The 24781-nt window shown below is 44.4% G+C and overlaps 1 protein-coding gene across 3 annotated transcripts in view; it reads left to right on the top strand.

Moving 5' to 3' along the window:
• PRKCE (protein kinase C epsilon) overlaps positions 1-24781 on the top strand; it is a 467029-nt gene that overhangs the window by 150134 nt on the left and 292114 nt on the right. For all 3 annotated transcript variants that reach the window (XM_033124970.1, XM_033124969.1, XM_033124971.1), the window contains one exon: positions 22976-23039. In XM_033124970.1, the coding sequence (XP_032980861.1) occupies positions 22976-23039 (64 nt within the window). The remainder of the gene's footprint in view (positions 1-22975; positions 23040-24781) is intronic.

Raw genomic sequence — 24781 nt, 5'->3', positions numbered from 1 at the left:
AGCCAGAGTAGACAATTGCCACAACTAGTTACTACTGTTTGAACTAGTAAGATCTAGTGCTGCCTCTGCCTCTTTTTAGAGAAATGATCTTGGGTAAATCATCTTCAAGTCTCAAGTTTTTCATCTGAAAAATGAGAGTGAGAGTATCCACCCCACCAATCCAGCGCCAGCACTGGGATGATGGCTGTGACTGCCAGGAAGCACAAGTTCGAGATAGAGTGTCAATGGTGCATTTATGAATCTGGCAGTGAAAGCAAGACGCATCCCAGGTATGGATGCGGCTCCCATTTCTCTTGGTCTGTGAGGAGTACTGGAAAGACATGTTTTCATTTATATTTTGTATTTACATATTGTATTTATTCACCTGTTCACTTATTATCACAACTACTATAATGCCTACTAGTGTTGCCTGGCACTGCGGAATATGGCGGTTTGATGTGTGGCTTTTCCCCAGTGAGTATGTGATCTCATGAGGTGCTTTAAAGGCTCCATTTTCCTTTTCTCCGAGTCCCAGACCAACTGGGAATGTGGAAAGACAGTTTGTCCTAAATGACCGGGCTGAATGGTATTTGTTCCCTATCCCTAGGACCGCAGTGAAGTTTTAAGTTTAGAGGGTATCCTCTAGAACTAGGAAATCTGTTAGTGATATTTCTTGGGAAAGAGAGCAGGTGGACTTTCTCCAGGGGGTAGCACGTAGGTGGATACCTGGGCACCTCATCATCCTTAAGACTTAGACGACCACTTCCCCTTCTGTGTCAACTAGACAGAAGGATTCCAGCACTGGCCAGACTCCATCCTTCTTGTGAAACCCCTGGCTTTTGTTTGTTTTGTTTTGAATTAATCTTTCTTCCCTTATCCTTAGATTCCTGCCATTTTATTATTCGAACAATTTTTCAAGTGCCAGGCCTTTGTTTTTGGAATGTTCTTGTTTTCTCTTCTGCGCTATGCTCCTCCACCCTGCTCTCGTGCCCTGGCCCCTCCCCATGCACCCCCACCTCCACCCCATACGTCAGACTGCCCCTGCCTGCCTTCTGATTGCCCTTCTTACCAGCTTGATCTTCCTGGCAATCCTCCATTTCCCTTTCCCTAATTGTTAGAAGGTGAACTGGCCCAAGGTATGAATGAGGGGGTAGGTTTAATTCCTTTCAGAGCTGTTGCACTTTTAAAGAGGATGTTTTTAAAAACTGAATAAGAATACTACCTAGTATTGATGAAGAGGTAAGAATTTCTTCATGTGCTGCAAGGGGAGGTGTAATTGATGAAATATTTATGGAGGGCAATGTAGCAAAAAAATATCAAGACTTTAAAACTATGCATTTCTCTTGACCCAGCAATTCCACCTCTAGGTAAAAATGATCATAGATGTGTATAAAGGATATTCTTTTTAGTGTTGTTTAAAAGATTGAAAAACTGGAAAATAAGTATCCCAAATAGGGGTATGATGGAAGTACTCAAAAAAGTCAAAGTAAACCATTGAGTAAAACTTGGCTCATCAACACTACGGGAGACCATGCAGTCATGATAGTAGAAAACATAGTGAATAAAATACCAAGATTTTCAAAGTGACAAAATTGGCAGGTCATGCTTGGTTTGATGTTGTAATGGTTGAGTAGACTCTGCCTGGGTTTGAATCCAGGCTCTGCCACTTACAAGCTGTGTGACCTTGGACACATTTCTTAACATCTCTGAGTTTCAGTTGCTCATCTGTAAAATGAAGGAATAACAGTGCTTGCTCACGGGTTGTTGAGGAGATTGAATGATTAAACGCATGTAAAGTGCTTAGACTAGTACCCGGCGCATAATAAGTATTCAACACGTGTTAGTTACTATTGTTAAAAAATTATTCATACATAAAAATATGAACATCAGTCAATGTTAATGTACAATATTGGTTCATTGTAACAAAGGTACTCTACTAATGTAAGATGTTAACAACAGAGAAAAGTAGGTATTAGAACATTCCGTATTTTCTTTGTAGTTTTTCTGTAAACCTTAAGCCATTCTAAAAAAAAAGTTAAAAACAAAACCTTTGGAAAAAATTATTCATACATTTGTATACACACATGCATAAAAAGACATGAAAGACTGAAAGGAATATATTGCAAATTATCTTTGGGTAGTAAGAGTATGGTGATTTTTTAAAATTTTGTTTCTCTTTTATACAGTTACTATTGTGAACTTTTATAATACCAGTATTACTAGAAATTCTTAGGGACACACAAAGAGGGAAGACAAATGATCATTTTTTAAGGATATAGGTAAAATGACAGAAAGTCTGCAGAGAGTGTCTATGTGTGTACGTGTTTTGGTGTCAGGCATTCCTACACCACCAGCTACAACCTTCTCCTTTTCAATAAAATCATTAGCTAACTTCTTAGTGGGTATTGCAGTCTACATGTAACAGGGCTTTACAGTTTGCCAAGTAACCAACTTTCAAATATCTTTCAAAATCCTTAAATAAACCTCAAACTCTGCTGACATTGAAGCTCACCTAGGTTTAGTGGCCTATCTGGTACCACCCTGTTGATAAAGAAGAAGCCGGGTATAGAGTCCTGTGTTTTAAGGCCAGGTAGTGAGTGCTGTCTTTACCTGCCTGCGGAGAGCCTGGAGGAGTGGAGCATCTCACTGCCTGCACTCAGGGTTCTGGGCGAGAAGAGACAGGGTTTCACCCAGCCGTGGTAGGAGTCAGATGAGGCTCAGGCTCCCTGGAGTTGCTCCTTTTTAACCCTGGCATCCTGCAAAGTTTAAATCAGTCTTTAGGGTATGATAGGAGAAAAGAAGGTGACGCATTTAGGATTCAGGGACTGTCCCTTTCGGTGCGGTAAGAGTGTCATAATCATCTTGCATTATCAGTCGGTCCATAAGGTAAAATGAATTATCTGTCACATAGAAATTTAAGTTCCATTTTTGTTTTTTGGTACACATAGGACATGTTTTTGTTACATCAAAGTGTTCATGCCAATTATTTGGGATCAAAGGCGTAAACAAAAATCAATCCTGTGACTTGTAGATGTCTATCTCTTTGACTTCAGAAGATGGATAGACTGGCTGCCCCACACCCCCTTCTGGGTTTGAAAGTTGACTTTCATCTGAGCCATAAGGATAACATTTATGAGATCAATACACCACCGGAAGTTTTAGCAAAGAAAGAATAAACTAGCCTGTGTCTCAGTCATCATAGCAGATGTTTGCTTAGGAAGGACAGGACGCTGGTGGGCAGGTCTCAGAAACCATGTTATTAAATGAGAACATCTAAAGGGTTCATCTGACACTTTGGGATTCAGCCTTTCATCCTCAGTTTTTCCCATCTGCCTTATCTCCTTCCCTGGGGCAGCCCTTTAGCTGACAATTTGAGTTCAGAAGAACAGAAATCTCAAATGAGCCTCTGGCTTTCGGGGAATGACCACTGCAATTTTAATACCAGGACGTGGAGACCTGTTTTTGATCTTTTTAATGCCTTGCTTTCTCCTTTGCCCTGCTTCAGCACTCACCACGCATGTTTCCAAAACATGTATAATGATAAAAACCTGTATAAACATTCTTGAATTTGCCACCAAGTGTATCTAGTAGCTTGCAAGAATCTGGGGGGTGTTTGTTGAGGAGAGAAAGCAAGTGAGAACAGGTCAGTGCGAAGGCTAGAATGCTTGAGTGGATGTTTCATGTTTGAAATGTTGGAGGCAAAAAAGGAAGCAGGGAGAAAAACCGTTCTGGAGTACAGTCTCCCGTGACAGGAAGTTCTGTGTTGAGGGTGAGACATTTGCTCTCCTGCCTAAACAAAGCAAAGGAAGTAATAATAATAACCATAATGATGATGATGATGATACATATTTGCTGTCAGGCATAGTTTCTATGCATTTTGTATCAATTAACAACCCTATGAGATAGGACCTGTTGTTACCCCCAGTTTGCAGATTGAGAATGAGGCATGAAGGAAGTTAGTGACTTGCCGTGGTCACACTGCTATTAAGTGGAGCTGGAGCTCAGGAGTCTGGCTCCCAAGTACACTTTTTGCTTTATGTAGTATGGTTTTTCCTTGTCTTAAGTGCTCACCTGGCTCAGAACACAGCCTTCCCTCTAGGGCATTCAGGGAGAACACCACTCTTATGAATCAAGAGGACACGTTGTCCTCAATTGTTACAGCCACGGGGCTGAGTGGCCATTCTGTTTCTCTAAGCCTGTGGTCTCGGGGCTGATTCTCTTTTTCCAGCTCGCTCTCTGCCAGGCTGGCTGGTTGTTGGCATGTGGTTTTTCGTGTGCCTGGGCCAGGGATGAGGGTCCAGGTGATGGAAAGGCAGCGCACACATAGATAGATGGGATGTGGGAGGTTGAAGGATGGAAGCCAGATCTGGATGACACCATATGGCAAGCTGGTTTATAAAACTGTTCACCTCAAAGTCTTGAGAGGCACCAACTAAAGCTTTGAAACCCATGGTGGTGCGCTGGGAAGTGTGGAATGTAACTCAAGTCATAACTCATTTTTCCTATAAAGCTTCAGACACAGCTCTCTGGGTAAATGAAGAACAATGGTCTAAGACTGCAGGGAAGCGACAACACAAGGAGATAATTGCATCAAGATGGGTTTGGGCTGTGTTCTCCTACAGCCCACCGCCTTCATCATGTTTGGGTCTGGGGTGGCTGTTTCTTTGAAAAGTAATAGGGAGCTTAACGGGCTTTGGAAGTGATCACTGGTCAGGGGAATACAGATGGAACTTGAGTGCAGTCCTTTTACAGGACTGAAATGAGCTTAGCAGCACAATAAAGGAGGATGCTTTAAGGGGGTTGTGCCGAAGGAGTGACTCGTCCATGGGATTTTCCAGCTGGACGGAATGGGAACATCGTGGAGCTTCAGTTTTGCTCGGTATTACATCATTTAACAAACGAGAGTCACTGAGCACTTTTCAAGTGCCCAGAACTATTTCATGTGCTCCTGCTGGGGTGTCTCCAGGGATGAGCTGGAGGGACCTAGCTGCAGACCTGCTTTTGAGGGGCACCAGTGTTAGAGGGGACAGAAGGCTTGAAAGTTTAGGTAGATCTTATTTGGACTTGGGGGGAGGGGACCGGAAGGAACAAACTGTGCTAGGAAGGGAGGGTGGAAAAAGAAAGGCCTGGTGTCGTAGGAGGGCAGTATGGCTGAAGCATAAGGGGGTGGGAGAACAAGTTGAAAATTCCAGTTGGGGCCGGGTTTTAAAGAATGTTAAATGCCAGCAAGGGAAGCTGTGATTCGTGGCAGTAGGAATTATAAAATTGAAGATTTGAACTTTGTTATTTGGGAGTGAGGTGCCTGGGAGCCTTTTGTCCTTAAGTCTTGATTCAGGACCCAAATGCCAACTGAAAGCTTCTTTCTCTTCATTTGTTGAGTTCTTCACTGTGCTAAACACTCTTGCTATGGCTGATTGTTGCAGACCTCTACCTTGCCCCTGTGGGTGTTTACTGTTGAGGCAGTTGAGGCTCAGAGAGACTGTGACCCTATAGACAGAGGGAAGTTTTGGGGGAAGAGGCATCATGATGATGTTTGTATTGTACGCCAGCCATTTGGGTTACCACATGTAGGTGGATTAATGCTGAGGAGAATAAGGGAAGATGGAGGAGCCATGAGGCCAGACTCCATAAGAACTGGCACCAGGGATGGCAGTGGAACCAAAGGGTAGGCACGGCGACTTATGAAGAAGGATTTGAGGGGCTCAGTGACTGACTAGATACGAGGCGCAGAGTGTGGGAGGACCCAGAGATGGCTTCAAGGGAAGGGCCTGGGAGAACTGGCTGCAGAATGTTCTGGCACTTGTCCAGCACGCTCTCCAAGTTCTTTGTATATCTTTTCAGAAGTTATTGTGTAAAGTCAGCATATATCAGTTATTGTGTATATCCAATGTGTGTGTGTATACAAAGGCACACAGAGACAGGAAAGCTAATGTTCCTGTCCTCTCCAGAGGGGAGAAAAGGAATTTTGTAGTTTGGGGAAGGAAGGCCGATGGCATTTTAAGAGCAGCTGGTTTGCAGAGAATGAAACTTGAGCCAACCCTGGAGAGAAGTGCTGTGGCTCTTGGGAATAATTAGAAAGCAGCCAAAATTGTGTCCCCACTTGCAGCGCCAGTAGATAAGGTTGGGGCCGGGACCAGGCGGGGGGCGGAGGCGGGAGGGTGGTGGCTACAAGCCATCTGGAGCTCCCTATGTCCTGCCTGCACCATGGTGGGTGAATCTGTTGGAAGTGGAAGTGAAGGGTAACTGCCAGAGCCCCAACTCTGCACGATTCCTTTCTTCCTTTTGTCCAGGTTTGGACTCCGGGCAGTGGAGAGCTTTGGTGCATATTAGGCTTTGCACTTTCAAGCTGGTTAACTCAGATGACTTAGGAATTGAGGGGGAAGGGGTGCATTTGGGGTGCTGTGGGGCAAGAGTTATGACTCTGTGTCACTCACTGCATGAGGTGAATAATCAAGGGTTAAATAGTTCTCATAAAACTGACTTCTCTTTTCTCTCTTAGTTGGGAGTATTTGCTTTTTAACCTCTCTCTCTAAGGAGAGTTGCTTTTTCCCTTTTTATTTTGGCAGTGATTCCCTTGTGCAGAACATAAACTTATATTAATAATCACCCTTATCCCCTACAAAAAGTCCTGTGATCGATAGGTAATGGCCCAAGCAAGACGTAATACTGGTTAAGTGAAGTCTCTCTCTCATCTTCCGATTGGGATATTCACTTCCCTGGGACTAATGCCCGTTAGCCTCAGCCCCCACCCCAATCGCTCAGGTGCCTGGGGAGACACAGACGATGAGAACCTGTCCGGGAGGAGCCCGGGCTTTCCCTAAGGTTGTTCCTCATGGTCAAGCCCTGTGCCTCAGACGATTGGCAAGGAGCAGAGTGGGCTCAGCTAGGACTCGGCATCGGAGCGAATTCCCAGGGCTGTGGTTCTTAAGGCTTGAGCAGTTTGGCCCAGACAACCACATCCTTCCCGCTGCCTCAAACAGCACACCTCCAACAGGGCTACCGGGTTTATTAGCGGTAACTTTGATCCTCTGCTCTTTCTAGACAAAAAGAAATTGGAATTTGTTGGGAAATATTTCACACCAAGTGGTTGAGCTGTTGAATTCCCTTTCTCAGACAGGCTATTGCAAGCTTTGGATCCCATTAAATTGGGAAATCTGTGATTCACTGATCGGTTAATGAATTACAGAATCATAGAGTCACTTGACTTGTGAGAAGCAAGTGGTGAATTTTCTCGTATTTGACTAGTTGGGTACGAGGGTATGTGTTACATTTGAGGAAGAATCGGCCGTAGTGACAAAGTCAGGGTGAGGAGCATGGAGGAAGGTGTGAGAGGAAGCAGCAGTGTCCCCCCAGCTGCTTGGTTGGAACGCTTTGGAGGACGGCATCTTCAATCCGGCTGTGACAGAGAGCTTTGGGTGGTTCGTACTTTCCTCTGGCCGCCTTTCGTCGATTCCCCAGGTTGTCCCTGGGGCCCCATTCCACCGCTGGGGACGTGCCCACCTGTGCTACTGGCAGCTGCAGAGGCATAAGGTGCCTGTGCTCTGGGCAGCTGATTCTGTTCCTGAACTGTTACACAGCAGATGCCAGCTCGAGGGTCCCAGCTCCCAGGCTGTGTGAGGTCAGGGCGTCTGGACAGGCTGATGTGGACTGAGCATTGCACTCACAGGGTGTGCTCATTGGCTCGCTGGCTTTTCTTTTCCTCGGCACTGCCGGGACGTTGGCAGGCTTATTGCACACTCTGGAGGCTGCGGCAGCCTCTGTCCCTGCAGAGTGCTGATTTTGCACATCTGGCTTTCTACAGGGTCACAGCTGAGCCTGGTCATGGAAGTTTACTGGGTTTGGTGGTGGTGAGGTAATCTTGAGGCAATCAAAGGGAACCAGGGATAATTTGCAGGCTTCAGCAGGACAGTCATATTGTTAACACAATTAGTTCCATTAATCCCCCCTAATTATCTAAGGTAAGCAGACAGCCTTTGAAGTCAGAGAAAGCATCTTTATGAAGAAAGGAAAAGATGAAGTGATCAACTCCCTTTTTCTCCAAAGCACTTATCATTGTGAATCTTGAACAAAGCTTGAAAAACAACTACCACTTACTGGAGAGGCCTAGAGAAAGGGCTGGGGGAGTCTCTTCAGAGGGGACAAATGAGGGCCAAAATGGACAGCTGTGACTTGGGTTTATTCATCCCTTTGTCTGCGGCAGGGTATTGGTTAGATTGGTTGGGGCAGGAGATGGGAAGGGTTTGGGTTAGATGAGGCACCCTGCTCCGCAGCTGAGGTCTTTAAGAAAACCTACGATGAGCCGTGGGACATCAGTCCAATGGGGACGTTGAAGGTATCCACTTCCTCCCACCCTGCTTCCCTAAGTCCCTCCCTTCTTCTCCTCTTCCTCTTCTTTAGGTCTTGTCCTGGGAATTTTCAGACCTGTACAGAGGTAGACAGACTAGAATAGTGACCCTCATGTATCTATAACCCAGTTTTAATAGTTATCACGACCAAGGACCAATTTTCCAGCTGGCATTTAATTATCACCAGCCCCTGCCTCCATGGGGTTTTCTTATTTGTTGTGTGTTGCTCATCTGTTTATAAGTGAAGGGGCTTCCAGAATTTCTGATAGAAATTTCTTGTCTCTTCTTTCTCTTCTTCCTTAGAAGATCAGTGAGCCAACAGTTTAGGCTGACATGGAGGTTTTCTGAGCCTAGGAAGCTACATCTAGGACAGCAGAAGTAAATGGGGGAGGCTGGGTTGTGGGGCCTAGGAAAGCAGCAGAACCTGGGTCCATGTGATGGGCTAGGTGGATTCGTGAGTTGGATTCATTTTCCTTTTTATTTTTAACTGTTTACAAGGCTACTTATCTTCAGCAAACCTGCCCACTCTGGAGCATGTTTATCCTCAGGAATGAACATAGGAATAATAGCTTCCATAACAGCAGCTTCACTTAGCCTTGGTTCTGAATCCTTTCACTCCTTTCCTGTGTCTCGCCTTAGAACACATGCCCCTGTGGGGACCGTGTGGCTTTGCAGCCTAAGAGGGAACCTTGGGCAGGGGGCTCCAGCACCAGCCTCTTGCTCCAGTGTTTTCCTGCAACAGTCCTGGGACTTGGGGTGCCCCACTACAGACCCCTGCCACAGCCTCCTGACAGAATTTTAGAGTCGGTGTATTTACTAGTCAGGGGAGGGACACACAATCCATTAGAGCAACAGCAGCAGGCACACAGGCTTCCCAGAAACAGGAAATGTCTTTATGCCACCTTCAAGCATTATTTCAGTTTTTCTACATTTTTTTCCTCATCACACAAACCCCACTTTGCAACAAGTGCAGGGAGTTAGTTCAGCAATGCATGAAGTCAGTGTTACAACAGACTTAATAAAAACTACTCTGTGTGTGTGTGTATGTGTGTGTGTTTGTGTGAGAGAGAGAGAGAGAGAAAGAGAGAGAGAGACAGAGAGAGAGAGAGAGACAGAGACAGAGAGGGAGAGGCAGAGAGAGACAGAGAGAATGTTTTTGCTGTCTCTTTTGAAGACATATAGAAAGTTCAAAACAAACAAAGAAACAAACAAACAAACAAAAAACACACAGCTTTTATAAGCCACATGTTTGTGCCGAGTGTGTATGTTTGGTCTTGCTTGCTGGTTTGGAAGGAAGTCCAAGTGGACACCCCCCAGGGTGGTAGAGGTCAGGCCTCTGTGTCAAGGTCTTTTCAGATATCTGTGCAGGTCTCTTGTCGTCCCAACCTCTATATGTTGGAGGGCTCCTGGGATCCGTTCTCAGCCCTCCAGTCTCATGGCTCAAACTATAGATCTATATCCCTTATCCAAAACCCTTAGGGCCAGATTTTAGAAATTCAGACTTTTTGATTCTAGAAGGTTAATATAATATATACTCTGAATATTACATAATACCTCCCAGCAGATTCTTGGTGGCCCTTTATGGTGAAACAAATTAATATTTCTATAACACAACTGTATAAATTGTATAAATTCACACTAAGTGGAATAAATATAGACAATAAATAGCCTTGGGTCAGATTGGGTCAGGGTTTGTTGCCAAATGATTTTGACCCAAATTGCAAAAAAAAAAAAAAAAAAAGCCCAGCTTTTAGAGGTTTTTGGACATCAGAATCATGGGTCAGGTATTTTGAATGTGTCCCATCTGTTTGCTGGTGACTACCGAATTCAGATCTTAAGCTTGGACCTTTCTTCTGAACTTCAGGTTCGTATATCCAGTTATCTCTGGCTGTCTCAGAGTTGTCTCCAACTGAGTCTGTCCACACTCTGCTTCTGATGCCCCACTCCCACTGCTCCACTCACAGTCTGTTGCTCAGCTAAGGGTAGCTCCATGTTTTGCCCAGACCAAAAGTCTCCATTGAGCCCTCTCTTTATCTCACACAATGCATCCACTCCATCAGCAATCCTCTTGGCTCTCCCTTGAAAACATCTTCAGACTCTGACCATTTCCCATCCCCTCCACTACGCCCAGCCCTTCCTAACCACCACCATTTCTCACCTGGACTATTATGATAGCCTCCAACTCTCATCTGGGTTATTGCAATAGCCTCCTAAGTGACCTTTGTGCTTCCTCATGTCTGCCTAAGGTTTGTTCTCCACACAATAGCCAGAGTGAGCCTTTCAAAGTGTAAGTCACAGCAAGTCACTCCTCTGCTCCAACTCTCCTCTGGCTCCCCATCGGCTCCGAGCCAGAGCCCGGATACTAATTGCACTCTGCTTCTCTGACCTCGTCTCCCACTTCTCCTCCCCTCACTCTGCTCCAGTCATAGCCGTCTCCTCCTACTCCTGGCAAAGGCCAGTCCTGCCCTATCCCTTCCCCATGCCTGTTAGGCTTCTGTCATCCTCCCAGAAATCTGCAGGGCTGGCTCAGGTGAGTATCGGGAAGGCCTTCCATGATAAATTAATAGAAAATTTAACTCACAGTCAACAGACCCAAACTTTGAAACCTCCCTTCTTGCAACCAAGGCATGAAATTCTCTAAATGAAAACCAACAAAAGATTCACCTTAGAAAAGACCTATGAACTAAAATTAGCTTCCGGTTACATCTACTCTGGGCAATAAACAAAGCATGGACTCTTATAAGGATAGATTTGTAAGTTTCAAACTCGATTTTTCTTTGACATCTTTGAAAGGCTGAGGACTTTCTTTGTGCTTGGGGAGTGGTTTCTGTCTTCTCTTTATTTCAAGCCCTGCTTCCCTTAATTAACTAGTGATTGTAGGTGGCCCTAAACTGTCCTCAACGTCAGAGTGAGTTCATAGAATCTCTTTAATACGGTTTATAACACAATATACATGTGATGTAGCTCTTTTTTGTGCTTGTCCAGCATATTATATAGAAATCTCATATCTGTGATACACAGCCATGGATTACGGAAATATTCTGACATTCAGAGCTTGAGCAATACACACATCCCCTTTGCTGCGTGCTTCAGAAAGTACCTTCCCTCCTAGTTCAGATGTTGGTGTGGGCGAGCGTATGTATGTCTAATTTGTGTGTCCAGCTGCATTTGCCTGCTCATTTCGTAAGGCCTGGGACATCAGCTCTGAGTCATTTTCTCAGATGTCTGAATAGATTGCTTAACCTTACTGCTCACTGTGCCTCAGTTTCCTTAACTATAAATGAGGGGATTGAGCTACATAATATTCTTCTTCAAGCACCAACAGATTTATTCTTTGATTTTTTTTTAAATGACAAGTTAAAGTAGAAAGTAGAAGGGAAGTACAAAGTTTAGAAAACTATGGATATGCACAAACAAAAAAAATCACATTATTCCACTCCCCCATAGATAACCTTTTTTTCCCTTTTCTGCATGCTCCCACCCATATACATTTTATTTTTACAAAATTGGATTATAAAACATATATTCCTCTATAATCTCGTTTTTCCTCCACTTAATGCCATATTTTGAATATCTTTCCATATCATTAAGCATAATTCTACAAGATTTTTTTTCACTATGGCACGGTATTTAATGATTTGAATATGCCACAATTTATTTAAATAGTTTGCTATTATTGGACGATTAGTTTCTAATTTTACACTCTTTAAAAATGCTGTAATGATCATCTTTGTATTGAAATTGTTTTGCACATGTTTGATTTGGGATAAATTCCCAGAAGGAGAATTGCTAGGTCAAAGGATTTTTGTTATATAATGCCAAACCACTCTACAAATTTTGTGCCAATTTACAGTTCATCAGCAGTGTGTCAGAGGGCCTATTTCTCCCCACTGTCACCAGCACTGGATAATATCGTTTAAGATAACATGTTTTTGTTTTTTTTAATTTTCCATTCAAGGTGGTCGTAGGGCAAATGTGTTTGTTTCTTTGCCTACCCAAGACCCAATCTAAGTAATAGAAAAGGAAAAAAACTGTGTGTGTGTTGGGGGGAGATAACGTTTTCTAACACCAAGTAAGCAGAAAGAAGTTATCATCAAGCTATTCCAGTGAATTTCTGCGGATGAAAACAGAGGGCAGGGTGGCAACTGATGGAATAGAATAGAGGTACTGAAGCCTGGCCTAAAGCCAGTTATTCCATAGAACCCTAAGGGGGCTCCAGGTTTGGAGACTGTAGTTATTTACCTCAGGGATCAGGAGTGCGATAATGGAACTGAAAATACATGTATGTGACTACCTGAAGGTCTGCATATGGAACTATATGCTTACTACTCTTACAGCCGAAGGACCTGGGGGAGAAAAAAAGGAAAATTAAAAATAAAGGTCCAATAGTTTGGTGAGAAATACCAAGGCTGGTGTGGGGATCCCCTGCTATAATGGTGGCTCCCACTCTCTAACCCTAAGGCAGATGGGCCAGTGTCCACAGAAATATATTGCATCCATAAACCAGGAAAAGAAAAAGATGCTATGAGAAAGAATGCATAAAAATAGGAAATATTTCTGGAAATCAACATATTATTGTTAGAAATAAAAGTTCAGTGAAAGGGTTGTAAGATAAAGTCAAGGAAATCTAGAACATGGACTAAAAAGAGAAATGGAAATATATATACCAAATAATAAGAGACATAGGGATTAATTCTGTTGGTCCAACATCTGAATAATAGGAGTTTCATAGAGAAAATGGAGAAGAAGACAACAGCAAAGAGCAAATAGAAGAGTATCTCCCACAAGTTCAGTTTCATTCAATACAGTGAATCAAAAACAAACAAACAAACATATACACCCTAAGACATATCATTGTGAAATTTCAGAACACCAAAGATAAAGATTTTCAAACTTCCAGAGAGTCAAAACAAAACAAAGTTATCTACTGAGCAACAGAAATCAAGCTGACAGTCCATTGTCATTGTGTATGTTAGAAGTAAGTTCTGATAATGATTTTTTTTTTTGAACCTAGATTTCTATATCCAGTCAAACTGTCAATCATGTGTGAGGGCAGGCATGTGAGTTCTTAGAAAGCTGGCTTTCTATACACTCACTTTTAATCAATATTTCCATTAGAATGTACTTTACTGTCAAAAACAAGGGAATAACCCAGAACAAGGAAGATGATAGTTTCCAGCACCAGCAGGTGCACCCAGCACCATACAGTGATTTCCGGGAGGGCACTTATTCCCCAAAGTTATGCATGCTGCACTGTATCTGTATCTTGTTGTCCAAACCTCCCAGCTGTTTTGCTGTGGGTTTGGAATACCTTCAACTATGACTCCAGGACTATGAAGGAGCGTTACTTTCATTGTTCTTATGCCCAAGAAGAAGCTCTGTCATCACGCATACAGTGTGAGCTCCTTGAGCACCTCACAATGTGTTCTTTCCTCCTCGTCTCCTTGAGCCCAGGCCATTTGTTAAACAGCATGCCCGGCCCCAAGGAACAGGACATTGGGTCTGGAGTTGGAGAGCGCCGCTTCTTCTTCTTGAAGCTGTGAGAATATGGACAAGCCACTTCACTTAAATCCCTACTCCTCAGTGTCCTCATCCCTGAGATGTTTGAGAATAAGGATATTGCCTCCCTCATCTAGAGAGCACAAGTAAAGTGCTCAATAAAAGGTGTTCACAACAGTTGTGATTATTATTAAGAATAAAACAGTCTTTGTTCTTGAGGAGCACGAAGTGACGAATGACATTTACAATGTCTTGGGTTTTGAAGGGAGTCAGGACCTGAACATCTTTGTGAGAAGCCATTAATGAAAGGTTTTGCTGCATTGTAATATTAGAGAGACAGAAAAGTTCCTGATCTGAAGGTGATTTTTCTGGTTGCACAATCCTGAGCTCCCAACTGAGCTTGCCTCTGTTCCACGTGGATCCATTCAGTTTCACTTGAAGTGTCTAGGGATTACCTGCTTTGTGCCCAGCCATCAATCAGGAACTGCAGAACCCCCAAAAGGAGCACATGGTTCTGCCCTAGAGTTGCTTGCAGTCTAAGTGGGAAATAGCTATAATCACCAGACAGCTTACATTTATAGGATGCTAGTTGTGTGCCAGGCACAGCTCCAAGTGCTTAAATTAAACCATCTCATTTAATCCTCCCAACAACACTACGAGGCAGGTGCCACTGACATTCTCCATTTATAGATGAGGAAATGAAAGCAAGGGCCACACAGCTTGTCACTGGGATTTAAACCCAAGTAGGCCAGCTTCAGAGCCTTTACTCTGAATCACTGCAATGTGTTGGCTTAGTGTAAAAAATAGGAAATGTAGAAAAAAACACACACATGCAAATACACCGCATGAGAGAGACCAAAATGTAAAGTGGAGGTTGGTAGTGGGTATTTTTCACTTCAGAACACTGGGGGTCGGTGGCTACATGTCCTGCTGTTTGTACCCAACATCTCTTAGGTAGGATATACAGTCACACACTGCCATTTTCCCGAAAGAAGATAGAAAAACTATACTGTGACCTGGCAATGCTTTGCAGACCATTACCTGCTCTCAATATTAGGTTTGGCCCCTGTGGATGTTTCAGTGCAGGAAAGCATTTGCGTACACACAGAGTTATTTGTTTTTAGCCACCTCTGTCATCAGAGGGAGCCAGCTCTCAGGGTCTATTTCTGAGCCTGCTGAAAAGAGGAAGCAGGTGCTAACTTGCCTTGACTCCATTGGTGGCCTGTGGAGAGCTAGGATCTGCGACATCGGCCTCCTGTCCAGCGACAGGGCTTTCACACGGAGGTGGTGGCTGCTGCTCTGTTGGTTTCCAGGGGATGGGAAAGCAGTCTGTCAGCCAGTTTTGAAGGACATTTATTTAAGATGTGTCTGGTAGCTGAAGCAAGCTGCTCTCTGGGGGGGTTGGAGGTTAGAAATAGTTAGCAAAAATGGCATTGACTTAAATTTTGTAACAAACAAGCTAACTCAAGAACACGATTTAAAAAATCAAATGGAGACAATGAGGAAAAAACTGAGGGTTGCTAGATGGGCGGGAGGGGTGGGGGGTGGGGGGGAGGGTGAGGGGATTGGAGGGCAATCGGTGACCACAGGATGGCCACGGGTTTGAAAATTAATCTGGGGAACGTAATTTGGTGGTTACCAGAAGGTAAAGGGGTTGGGGGGTGGGGGATGAGGGTGAGGGGGATCAAATGTATGGTGATAGAAGGGGAGCTGACTCTGGGTGGTGAACACACAGTGTGATTTATGGATGATGTGATACAGAATTGCACACCTGAAATCTATGTAATTTTACTAACAATTGTCACCCCAATAAATTAAAAAAAAAAAAATCAAATGGTTCAAAACACCACAGAGTGAAAAATAAGCTCCCTTACCTGATTTCTGTTCCCCTAATCCTGAGGCAATCCGTTTCCTTTTGACTAAGACTCCTTCTAGAGATAACCTATGGGTGACAAGTGTGTGAAAGAGTATATGAGTATGTGTGTGTGTGCATGTACACTCACATACACACCCATTTTATTCACGTGGTGTCTAGCGTAGTAAACACACTGCACCTTGCTTTTATTCCCCGCTTCATATATCCCAGAGATAGTTTCATGTCAATCAGTACGTTTAGATCTTTTTATTCTTCGTCTTAGGGCTTCCTTACTGATCTACAAGTATACCATAATTTATTTAAGAAGTCCCCTATTCATGGATAGTTAGACCCTTAAGGTCATTAAAAGCCGTTCTAGAACATTCCGTCTAATTGTCTTGTCTTACATATGAGGAAATTGAGATCCACACACACAAAGACAGATTTAAATAATTCAGCAGATTCTCGAACCTACATTTGGGATGTTTTTCTCACTGTTACCGTATTTTGATCACAAAAGACAAGAAGGTGGCTGTGTCTCTGAGTGTGCTTTGCACACGTGGGTGGGTGGGTGCAGTGTGCCTACACAGGTAGGTGTGCATTATGTTGTGTGACAGACGTGCTCTTGAAGAACTCTGAATGAATCCTTTTATTTTTAAACTGGAATATGAAATTTTACATGCCCCAGGGGTAGGAAGATGATTTGGTAGTTAAAAGGAAAATTGTGGAGCAATCCTTATGTGAAATGATGACTTCCTTCTTTCCTTTTTAAAACACAACTTCATTGAGGTATAATTTACATGCAAAAACATGCATCTATTTTAAGTGTATGGCTTGATGCAGTGACAAAGGTATACATTCATGTAACCAGCACCCAATCAACGTATAGAAAATGCTATTTTCCCCAAAAGTTCTTCCATGCCTGTTTTTTTTTTTTTTATTGAATATATACTTCAAAATACAATACTGGCAAAATCATTCAATGGTCTTCTGTGCATCTCTGCATTCAGTTCCCACCTCCACCTCCAGGAGGTACGTTTTTTGTCAATATAGATTAGTTTTGCCTGTTCTAGAACATCATGTAAGTGGAACGGTACAGTCTATAGTCTCTTGTGTTTGGTTTCCTTCCCATAGCATCCGTTTTGTTGCATATATCAGTAGTCCCTTCTTTAATGGTAAGTAAGATCCCATCATGTGGATGGAGCATGGTTCACATATTCATTGACCTATTGTTGGACATTTGAGTTGTCTCCAATATTTAGCTGTTATAAATGAAGCTGCCAGGAACATTTGTGTACAGGCTGATGGCTTCCCAAGTAAATCATCTCTGTAATTCACTTGTGCCGATCTGGTTTAAAATCAGGCCATACAACCATTGAGCCAACATGTATAAAAATGTATTAGATCCCTTCCATGTGTTGGGCAGAAAGGGTTCTGCCCTGCAGGGATGTACATGAAAGCCTGCATAATATTTTTGCGCTGCTGTGGAAGGTGTTTGGAAAAAAAAAATCCACTCCCCTTATTTTATGAAAGTCAGTGCTATTGGAAGCCTGTTAGAGTAGAACCCTTAAAATATTTGATTACGTGGCACCTCTGCTTTTCAACCAGTTGACGCACTCTATCCATAGGGCTAATAGCATACTCCTCTTCAAATGATGAGTCTTTAATTTAATTAGCAGTTATCTTCAAAATCTGCACCCAGCAGCTGCTCAAGAGTTGCCCACTGCAGTGCCTCAATATCTTGTGCTTTCCAAAAGCAGAAGCTACTAGGAGGACATCTGCTCTGTGACGGTCTCCTGCTCTATCTGGCTTGCCTCTTCCATGCCAGACACCTCTGGGGCCCACACTGTGCCCAAGATGCCTCCAGAGGAGAATGGCCAGCGATAGAGAGGGTGCAGGACTTGGGCAGGGAGTCCTCTGCTTTGGGGAAAAAACCCTGATTCTTCTCTCCGCTTCTCCCCTACGCCTCCTCCTTCCTCACTCCCCACTCTTCTCTAAGTAAAAAAGAAAGTCTATTATTTAAGACTTAATTGGCACAACGTGGGTAGTGCAAGCCTCTCTTCCTCCTTCTCATCCTTTCTGGATTCATCTTTTTCTGACCCACTCTCTACATTTTGCTTCTTTCTAGGCCCTAGTGTCTGACAACAGATGGAAAAGGAAGTGAAACTCAAATTGGGGGCTGTTCCCAATTTTGCGGGTTGTTCTGTTGACTAGAGGTCTCCGGCGAAAGTTGAGCCTATGATTAGGAGGAAGTTTGTCTGAATTTCTGACCCCTTTGCCTTGAACTTGACTGACCCCAAACACAGGCATGCAGCTGCCTGTGGGTCACAGTGACATGCAGCAGTAACACCTAAGCGGGGTGCTCAGTGCTGCATCATGGGTGAGGTGCTAGCTGAGTGGTCAGGGTTCCCACTGGGAAGTGTGGCGTGGTGGCAGGAATATTGGACCGAGAGTCAAGAGTTGAGGGTACAAGTTCTGACTCTGCCACTCACCTCAGGGCTGCCCAGCTCCAGGGGACTGTTTGAGAGACTACCGTGTTACTGGTGCCCCCTGGAGTTGGACAGCGGAATGTTCTCACTAGTTGGGCTGTTTCGGCCACTTCCTTAACCTCAGTGTTGTCATACATACAATGGCGCTAATAATACTTGTTATCTTACAGGTTAATTGTGAGGAATACATGAAATAGTGTGTGGGAAGGGCTTTGTGAATGGTTAGGCCCCACCCCCAAAAAAGTGCCTGTGAGTCTTTTTGCTTTTCAGAGATTTCTTTTTTCATGGGTCTATGGATGGTTTAGGCTCTTTCCCCATTGCGTTGCTCTAACTCAAAGGAGTGGAGCTCTGTGTATGCCCAGACCTTCCCCGAGGTCTGGGTGGTGACTGGGGGGTCAGGGTGAAGTATGGGAGGCATTGCTCTGCCTTAAACCAGCAGGGCTTGGAAAGCCAGTCACTTGCACCTGAGAAGGAAAATGAACCCACAGAGGCGTAGCGGAAGGAGAACCCTGGGCCTGGGTTGTCGGAGAAGGCTTCGAGGGTGAAGCAGGGCTTGAGATGAGAGCGCCACAAAAGTCGTTTCTCCTGCGTGTTCTAGGCAGCCCTGAGTGAGAGTTTGGCTTCAAGGTCTCAGCCCAAGTTTTTCCATCAGAAAAGTAGGTAATGTTGCTGGCCGTCTAGATGAAATGAACTAATGCAGATAAAGTATCAAACACAGTGTCTGAGGCTCAGCAGGCATTCACATAATACGTGGTCGCCTGTTCCTTCTCCTCTCACGAGCACCTCATAGCCTCTGATGACGAGGGTTAGAGCCTTTCTTGCTCTGGGATTCCCCTGTGCTGGGTACGAGACCCTAACCTCAGTTCTTTATGTGATATTCACAAAAACGCTGTCAAGTCATCGGATGTCCTTGAAGAACACGTAAAAATATCAACTTTGGGCAAGAAAATGTCTTTTCTGTTGAGGGAAGCTTGATATAGTAGAAAGAATGTTGGAGTAAGTGGCAGATTTGAAGACTTGGCGTTTTAATAACAACAATGACAACAATTGTGGTCAGTGACAACTGAGGATTTCACGCCAGGCACCATGCTAAACACTTTCCCTAGATTATCTCGTTTAACATCGTGACAGCCTAAATGACACAGGACCTATAGCATTTACTTCATTTCACAGAGGAGTATTCTGAGGCTTAGAAAACGTAGTTGCTTTCTTCAGGCCACAGAGCCCGTAAGTTCACTCTTCATCACCACTGACTATCTCCTAAGTGCCAAGAGCTTTGCATGTATTTCTCATAGAGTTTTCACAACAACCCATTTCACAGATGAAGAGATTGAGGCAGAGGCTCAGAGAGAGTAAATAATTGCCTGAGTTGGTAAGTGACAAATTTGGACTCCAGCCCTGGTCTGACTCCAAAGGCTGTATTTGTCTTTCTCACTGTTCTCTTGCCTTGCTTCTGGCCTCAGCTGGAGGGGTAGCCAACGAAACTGGAGCTTGAAAGAGAATCATAATCAAAGAAACAGAGATAGGAGCTGGGAAGACTCATCAAGTAAAAGCATGAGGTTCAAGGGGATTTGATAAATAGGGTTGCATCTGGGAGAATGAGGAGGGACCTGGAGCTCCGGAAAAGGAGCTTAGAACTAACCCTGGGAATGGTTAGGAGGAGGGAGGAGGCCTGCTTTTATGTTGTGCCAGCTGCCTGGTGGTGTTGCCCACAGACAGTTTGCAGAGGCTGTGCATGGTTGGGCACCTATGTAGCTTCGTTATCCAGGCCTTGCGACTGTGAACAGAATCTGTGATTAAACCAGTTTGGCTCTGAAGTTCCACCGCACTCCAACACCTTTTGTGCTGATAACCCCTCTAGTCATCCATGGTAAAGTTGCACCACCCTAGATGAATTCTCAAAGCCGCCTCACTTGGCTGGCTGGGGCTCTGCCAGTGCTCTGCGGCCATCTGCCCAGGCTGCAAAGCTCTCTGTTGCTTTTGGCATGTTTAACAGCTTAATTCCTATTTTTCTGTTTGGAAATGCAGTTCATCACCATTGAGCAGCAGTGGATGCTAAAATGGTTCCTGATGGCTATCTTGAATGTTAATATCCTAATACATTTTATCGTCAATGACCTGTCCTCCCGACACGAGTTCTCACTCCCATTTTGCAAAGATAGGCACGCTGCCTGCCTTCGGATCGGCCTCGCAGCCCATCTCATTCCTTTGCTGTCTCCTCCCTGCTTTTCGCAGATAGCATTGTACTTCTCCAACGAAGTCCGCAGTCGTGGGAAATCTCTGACTTAGAGGATATGAGAAAGCGTTTCATTTTGCCGGCAGGGTTTAATAGGGGTGATCTAATCTCTAAAAGGCATACATTATTTAAATTCCATGCTTTTGGACAAGGGGGCCCCTGATATTTTTGAAATGTGGCAGGGATAGGATTCTGGTTTGGCTCTGATCCGTAGAGCCGACTGTTGGTTTTCCTGTTTGTAATTCAGTGCAGGGGCTGGGTTATGCTTGTGGCGGGGTGGGGCAGCAGAGGGGCAGTACTAGTGGTGAGGGGGCTGGGGAACATTTTCTTTACCCAGAAACCTAAAATCACAGACTCTTGGGGTGGAAGAATGGGGAAAGTCATCTCATGGCATCACCAGTCTATGATTTGGTCCCCATTTGGATCTCAGGCTCAAGATCCTAGGTGAATGGCTTCTGTGTGGCAACGTGAGAGTTCTCTACACCCCTCACTCCCTGCCCTGACCGAGCACCTGAAATGTCACCGAGGGCCTCACCTAGGAGGCATTGAAGACACCTGTTGATGAAAGTGAAACTCTGAGGGAAACCTTAAGCACTCTCAACCATGAAAGGCTGAGTCTGGAAATAGAGGGGGCTCATGGATGGTTCGGGGAACCTAGACTGTGAGTGGAGTGAGCTGTTGGGGGAGAAACCTGGAGAATATCAGTTCAAGCTGAGTTTTTTACCTCACAGGGAGTATATGGTGCTCATGGCCCAGCTGCCTCTTTTTCCCTCTCACCTCGTTTGAATGTCACTGGTACATGTCACCTGCCTGCCTCCTTTCCAGGGGACAGGGCCTAGGACGGGCAAATGATCCCAGAATAGGCTCTGGAAGTTCTGAGCCTGGAGCCTTTTCCCACTTCCTCAAATGTTTATTGGGTGTCTCCTGACAAACAGACAGTGAGCTAAGCACTAGGGATGCAAATAGGATTCTCATACTTTCTGTCTAGCAGAGGAGATACACATATGGACCATAGAGCGCAGTATTGTAGGAGCCATAGTTAAGATATGCATGTGTACTGTGGGAACACACATAAGGAGGTAATTAATTCTGACCGGGACTATCTGGAAAGGCTTCAGAGAGGAGGTGATAATTGACCTTGGCCTTGAAGAAGCAGGAGGTATTCACCACAATGACCCTTCCTAAGTACAGCTTGCTAAGTGTGTTCCTGCTCTTTTCTGGGGACAATGAAAAAGAAAAAGAGGGTAGTGTTTCCTGCCCTCAAGAAATTCACAGCTTGTGGGGGAGACAAGCCTGGCACGTATCAGCCAATTAAAGTCCTGTGTAGACAGATGGGATTGTGCGTGGGGGGTAGGCTACCAGGGCCACTTGGTGATCCAGAGCTTCTAGAGTTACTGCTCTCTCTCATGGAGGACACCAGTTCAGTAAGGATGGGTCAGACCTTGCGAGGATGTCTCAACTACAAGAGGCCTAGCCCCTCTGACTTATCTCCCCTCGTATGATTTTATCAGCCTGGTTCTGTATAGAAGTAGTTAGCTGGATTTGGAGGTCGGGGGAGGAAGTGAAAGTGGGTGAAGGTCAGTGGTAAGACTTTAGTGATATCGCCTCTCCCTTTAAAACCCTGGTAGGATCTGAGGTTTGCGAAACGCATGTGCCGACACACAGCCTGAGCACAGGGGTCCTTCAGTCTCACACAGCATGTTCAGCCCACGCGTGGTCTCAGGCTTTGCTTATGCGGTTTCCTCCATCTTGAAGGCTTCCCTTTCTTGCCTTCATGATGTCTTCCCAGACTGCTCGTCTACACTGATTTCAGACTTACCAGACTTTCTATCAGTTATCCTCTTTCCCTCGTGATTAAGCTGGGGTCAGCATTATTCTCTGGTTTTTTGTTTTGGTTTGTTTTTGGGTGTTTTTTTTTTTAACACCTTAAGAGCAGGAATAGTGTCTTATGCTTCTCTTATTTCCCCTATGAGCAGTTTGTACAGTACACAGGACATAGGTTTCTTTAGACCATCTTGGCAGAATCTCAGCATTGCCAGTTACCTTGGAACTTTCCTTATCGGTAAAATGAGATAACACAGAGTTTCTCAACCTTGACACTATTGGCATTTGGGGCTGGATCATTCTTTGTTGTGGGGATTGTCCTGTCCTGTGTGCTGTAGAATATTTGGCGGCATCCCTGGCCTCCACCAATTAGACGCCAGTAGCACCATTCCCTCTCCAGTTATGACAAAAATGTCTCCAGATGTTTTTGTGTTCCCTAAATGTTCCCTGTGTCAGTGTCCCCTGTGCCAGTGTTTCCTTTGTGCAGCAAAATCACTTCCAGTTGAGAATCACTGGGATTTTGGGTATGCATTGGACCTCCTAGAACTGTTTCCAGGACATTGTAGACAGTCCATAAATGCAGATTCTATTTCGTTCCAAGTTCACCGAGCACTTGACACTCCGTAGGTTGATTAATTGAATGGAGCTGTGACTATAGGTTTTCGCCATTTGGGGTGGAAATGTCATGGAACTCTTGGGGTGCCCCCACAACGCACTAACAGAGTCACTGTCATTTTCTCAATTGCAGATTGATCTGGAGCCAGAAGGCAGAGTGTATGTGATCATCGATCTTTCAGGGTCATCGGGTGAAGGTAGGAGAGCGTGACCTCTCATCTTTGTTCTCTTCTGTTGACCCTTTGTCTTCCAGTTTCTCCCTTCCTTCCTGAGCTGGGGTGTTTTATAGTGACATTTAATGAATTGGCACACTTTAAAGGAAAAAGGGTATTTTGAAGATGCTGTGTACCAATAGGGACAAACCATCTGTTAACTTTGGTGGAGCAAGAGGGAGGATTTTTGACTTACAACGTGAGGCCAATAACACCGACGCTCCTGCCTACTGGTGCACCAGGCAGGCTTCAGCAGAGTTCCAGCCTCTCCCTGGAGGCTCCCGTGGGGTTTGTGTGTGTGTGATGGGAAGGAAGTAAAAGCAGTTGGTCTAACGGTATTCAGACATGCAACAAATAAGGTACCAAATGTCAGAATCTTATTTCTTTGGAGCTTTTATAGAAGTGTTACTTTTTAAAAAATTATTTTAATAATTATTATTATTTTTTAGCCAGTCCCTCATGTAGGGCCAAGCCCTGATCTTAAAGAGTAATAATGAGGTAAGGGAACATCCACCCCCGCTGGCTGATTACACAGGGTATAGATGTTCTCAGATAGTTGGGTTTTTCTTCTTTCTTCTTCATACACCCTCTTTTCTTGATCCTGTCTTTGTCCACTTATTACTGGTAAGGGCTTGCTGGGTCGTGAGGCCTGAGCAGCCAGGGAAAAGGGGAAGACCAAATAATAAACCTTGTCCACACAGGAACAGGGAGGTGGTGGCAGACTTGGGCTCTAGAAAAGTTAGGAATTAGGACTGAAATTTAGTTTTTGGGACTGTTTTCCCTCTCCTCTTTCATGGGCAGAGGGACAGAACAGTTGGTTTTAATGTCATGGCGGAAAGATCAGAAGACCAAGGCAGTTTCCTCTCGGCAATGAGAAAAAATGGGGTTTAGGGGCTGTGGCCCAAAGGGAAGGACAAACAGCTCCCTCAGGACCTGGCTAGCAGACGCAGGCCTTTTACAGCATCTTCCAGCATATTGGGGATCACAAGCACAAAGTCACATGGTCTCTACTTTAGGGAGGAAGCTCTAGTTTAAGGTTCAATGGGAGCAGATATTATGTAAGCAATTTCAAAGGAACGGCTCAAATGATGCACTTGACAATGGTGCCTGATGATTTTCATTTGGCTGATTTATTACCTAGTTTCAATAGGTGTTCAATAATTGTGTGTACAGGGGGCTCATAAAAGAATTTGGTTCTCTTTGAATAGATTGAAATTATTTGGCATGGGTTTAAAACTTTAAACATCCTTCCAAAATTGGTCTCTTACATTTTTTGTTCTTTGTTGCAAATTGCATTTTGATGTTTCCAACTTTGCTTCTCTGTTCTCAGCTCAGAACAGCCCAGAATAGAATCTGTTGTAGAAGATTTGGGGATTTAGCAATCTTTAGTATGAAATATTTAAGACATACAAAAGGGACTAAAGAATAATAATAAACCAAGCACAAGAGTACCAACCACCAGATTAAGAAATAAAGCAGCCAGTAAGGTGAAGCATTGCTTTCAGCAGCATGTGATCCCAATCTCACCAGATTTAAAAGTACATACTTTCGGGCAGCCAGTTGGCTCAGTTGGTTAGAGTGCAGTGCTCATAACACCAACGTCACCGGTTCGATTCCCACATGGGCCAGTGAGCTGCGCCCTTCACAGCTAAGAGTGAAAACAACGGCTTGACTGGAGCTGAGCTGCCGGTGGGCGGCTGCTTGGCTCAGTTGGTTAGAGCACAGTG

This window comes from Rhinolophus ferrumequinum, chromosome 13 (genome assembly GCF_004115265.2).
Source record: "Rhinolophus ferrumequinum isolate MPI-CBG mRhiFer1 chromosome 13, mRhiFer1_v1.p, whole genome shotgun sequence".
Lineage (NCBI taxonomy): Eukaryota > Metazoa > Chordata > Mammalia > Chiroptera > Rhinolophidae > Rhinolophus > Rhinolophus ferrumequinum.
The sequence above is the reverse complement of the archived record's forward strand: the minus strand, read 5'-3'. Positions and strand labels throughout refer to the sequence as shown.